This window comes from Vollenhovia emeryi, unplaced genomic scaffold (genome assembly GCF_000949405.1).
Source record: "Vollenhovia emeryi isolate VEMERY1.0 unplaced genomic scaffold, V.emery_V1.0 DF941897.1, whole genome shotgun sequence".
Classification (NCBI taxonomy): domain Eukaryota; kingdom Metazoa; phylum Arthropoda; class Insecta; order Hymenoptera; family Formicidae; genus Vollenhovia; species Vollenhovia emeryi.
The window spans coordinates 1,294-4,458 of record NW_011964469.1 but is presented as its reverse complement, the minus strand read 5'-3'; the positions used below and the strand labels follow the sequence as shown (position 1 = coordinate 4,458).

General features: G+C 35.0%; 1 protein-coding gene across 1 annotated transcript; it reads right to left on the bottom strand.

The window, feature by feature from the left end:
* Nucleotides 1–113: 113 nt before the first annotated feature.
* On the bottom strand, nt 114–1,522 carry LOC105570761 (E3 ubiquitin-protein ligase RNF181-like). The gene is made up of 2 exons (XM_012028200.1): nt 934–1,522; nt 114–781 (listed from the first exon to the last, which is right to left on the bottom strand). Exons 1-2 carry the CDS (start codon nt 1,237–1,239, stop codon nt 647–649), a joined length of 441 nt encoding a protein of 146 aa, XP_011883590.1. The 5' UTR covers nt 1,240–1,522; the 3' UTR covers nt 114–646.
* Between the last annotated feature and the right edge of the window lie 1,643 nt (nt 1,523–3,165).

Sequence of the window (3,165 nt, the reverse complement as noted above, 5' to 3'; positions counted from 1 at the left end):
AGAGAGAGAGAGAGGAGAAAGAAAGGGAAAGAATGAAGAATAGAGCGAAAGAGGACAAAGAGGCCGGAGAGGAGAGAACGAGGAGTAAAAGAATAAACCAAACGAACAAAATAAAAATCAGAAGTTTCTATACTTTTTACGGAGATTGTTATAGTCTAAGCGCACACTGATCAAGGCATTCGTCGCTCGGCAAAAAAAAACATAATACAATTATTAATATAAAATTTATAACAGAAATAAAAATAAATGAAGTTAATAAATATGTACACTGTATAATAAACATTATTTCCTATTAATAATCCATGTCTCTTTATTCAATCATCTTTCGCAGCACAAACGAGAGATTGTTGAAACCCTCACCGTAACATTCGTATTCGAGAAAATGTGTACAAAATATATGTTTTATATATTTGTGTTTCTTTTCTATATCTTTTTGGTTACAAGACATTTTCTTTGATAAACGCTAAGTACAAATCTTATCAATATACGCGTGCGTTGATTACATAATCGCCGACTACCTTTGCGACTACCGGTAATTCAAGAATCTAACACACGAATGATATGAACATATTCAATTATAACGATAATCCTTAATTTAAATTAGGATGTGAAATAAAAACAAATCTATTGTGGAATATCTGCACATTTACGTAAACATAGAATTATGCAATGATTCCAAGTCTTTCTCTCTTTCTACCGCTCGCTTCTTTTCTTTTCTGTACATTTCGTAGTCTTCATCGTCCGTTGGCAATTCGTATCGGCAGAGCGGACACGAGTTAGTCTGAAAATGCAAAGTTAACATGTCATAAATACCACGAGTCGTCGCGCAATTTTGTCACGTCGATAAAAAATCCAGTTTTAATTATTATCATCTTTTAAAATATGACTCATGCATATTCCAATGTTAATTCCTTTACGTTACTTCGCTCTTACTTTTTCTAACCACGGTACGATACATTCTTGATGAAACACATGACGACAGGGCATCGATTTTGCTTTGCTGTCCGTCTCGAATTCCTTGAGGCAAACTGGACACTGCTTCGACTCACCGGATTCAATCTTAATTTCCGGTAAATTGGCCACCGCGTCCTTCGACGCTGGTGGCGGAAGTTCTGTGTCCTGCCCGACCAGGTCCCACATGCCAAAATCCCGCAGGAACCGTGCCATTTGAATCAGAGGGTTCGGCGCCTCTCCGTCACTCAGTGGCGTCCAGCCCATCTCCGTAAAATAATCGGACATGTCGTCGGAATTACTACAGGAGACCTGATTCACGGACAGAACAGCGAGATCGGTCGCGAGCAACGTCCACCTTTATCGTGACAAACGGTAACTTCACTTTTATCTTGAATACTATAGTGATCAGATCATCGTCTCGCAGACCTCTCGTAATCTCTCGACATAACACATAGAGCTATCACTGCACAACTATGCGCAACTGCATAGCATTACGTCTACGTGTCTGTCAAAAACCTCAACTCATAATGAAACGAGAAGTCACAGTCTCGAGCACGGAGCGAGAGGACATTAGAAAGCATTCGCTCAACCAAACGTTGGAGCGGAAGTTGCCGCAACTAGGTTGTACATTCGCTAGCGCAACACTAGTCGGAAGCGTGGATCAATATTTTGCGTTTTAAATTGATAGATATTGAAGGGATATTAATATGCGTGCTCAGCAAAAAGAAAGAATCATTATTATAATTACGGAAAAAACACTTTTCTTCTCATTGCTGAATTAATTGTTTCTCTATAACCGTGGACTGATAAAGTGGCTCTCTGAACGACCATTGTCTCTACATGATATGAATTCATGTACCCCACATACAAAGCTCATGTAGTGTTTAACATTAATTTTGTGTATGTGTGAAGATGGCGCCGCAAGTTCTGTTTGCACTCGCGGTAGTTCTAGATAGTTTCGTCGAAATAGTTATAAAAAACAGAACTGTAAAAATATGAGAATATGTGTAAATTTTCCATGGCATCAAACTTTCGAAAAAATTTTAACCGTGGAATCTGATAGTTCTGTTAGTTTCAGAGGAGTTCTACAGTTCCTGATATGATAACTTAATCCTTCTTCGAGCAACCATATATGCCGCTTGAATCAGATATGGTTTGATGTCACTCCGACGTGTCACTCCAGAAACGTTTGACCATTATGAATGTTTTTATACATTAAACTTTTGTATTCTGCATTTAACATCCTGCGTCGGCTCTTACTGCCTTCCTTATTCTTTCTATTTTATAGTGTTTATTTAAAAATTCATTATGGGTTCTGATTGTCCGTCATTTACTCGCATTTATCCATAAATAATAGTTTGTCAATAATTGCACGGTATTGTGTTTACATTGAAAGTGCATTGCAAAAATATGAGGCCCTCCACCACCCCCGCCAATTTCGATCGGCGGTCCTCTTTTCTTTAAAATGTGATTTTTTACAATTTTATTATTTATTTTATTTTTCTTGTACTTTTCTTTACAATATATACAATATTATAAAAGAAATAATTACATTATAAAATTAAAAATATATTATCTATACAATACAATATTTCTCTCGATGTTACATATGAAATATTCGGTATGCATAGAATAACGTGAAATTCTTGCAATGTAAAATACATATACACATTGTATAATGTATATTTAGGATAAAAATATCCCGAATTTATTTATTAACGGTCTCTTAAAAGTAAATCAAATCTAGAAAAATTTTAAGTGAATTTAAAGCAAAAACTTAACAAACGCATAACAGCTTCCATCTTATTATATGCATCCGATTACAAATATAATTATATTTTAAATAAATTTGATATTAAGACTCAATAACTATAAAATTCAAAAGGGAAAAAGAAAGGTGGAAAGAGCCAATGCTAGGTGTTCGTGCTAATAATGTAATTTAATATAAATAAATTATTATATATAAATAAATGTATAAAACGCCAACAAGACAGATATCTAACGCGATTTATACATGAGATCTATACGTCCAAGAATCAAAGCGCTCGCGAACTTGACATTATTTCTTTATAGCGATAATATAATTACCGACGATAATTGCTTCTTTAAACGATGCTTGTATTCGAATACATCTCGTCATTTTTATCTTGGATATTGATTATCAGATTATCATTTCGTGAACGATTGCAATACATACAGTTATCACTGCAC

Coding starts and splice junctions, on each gene's coding strand:
- LOC105570761 (XM_012028200.1), bottom strand. CDS start 1,239: ATGTCCGATTATTTTACGGAGATGGGCTGGACGCCACTGAGTGACGGA. Junction 782..933: donor TCGTACCGTGGTTAGAAAAA/GTAAGAGCGAAG, acceptor TTGCATTTTCAG/ACTAACTCGTGTCCGCTCTG.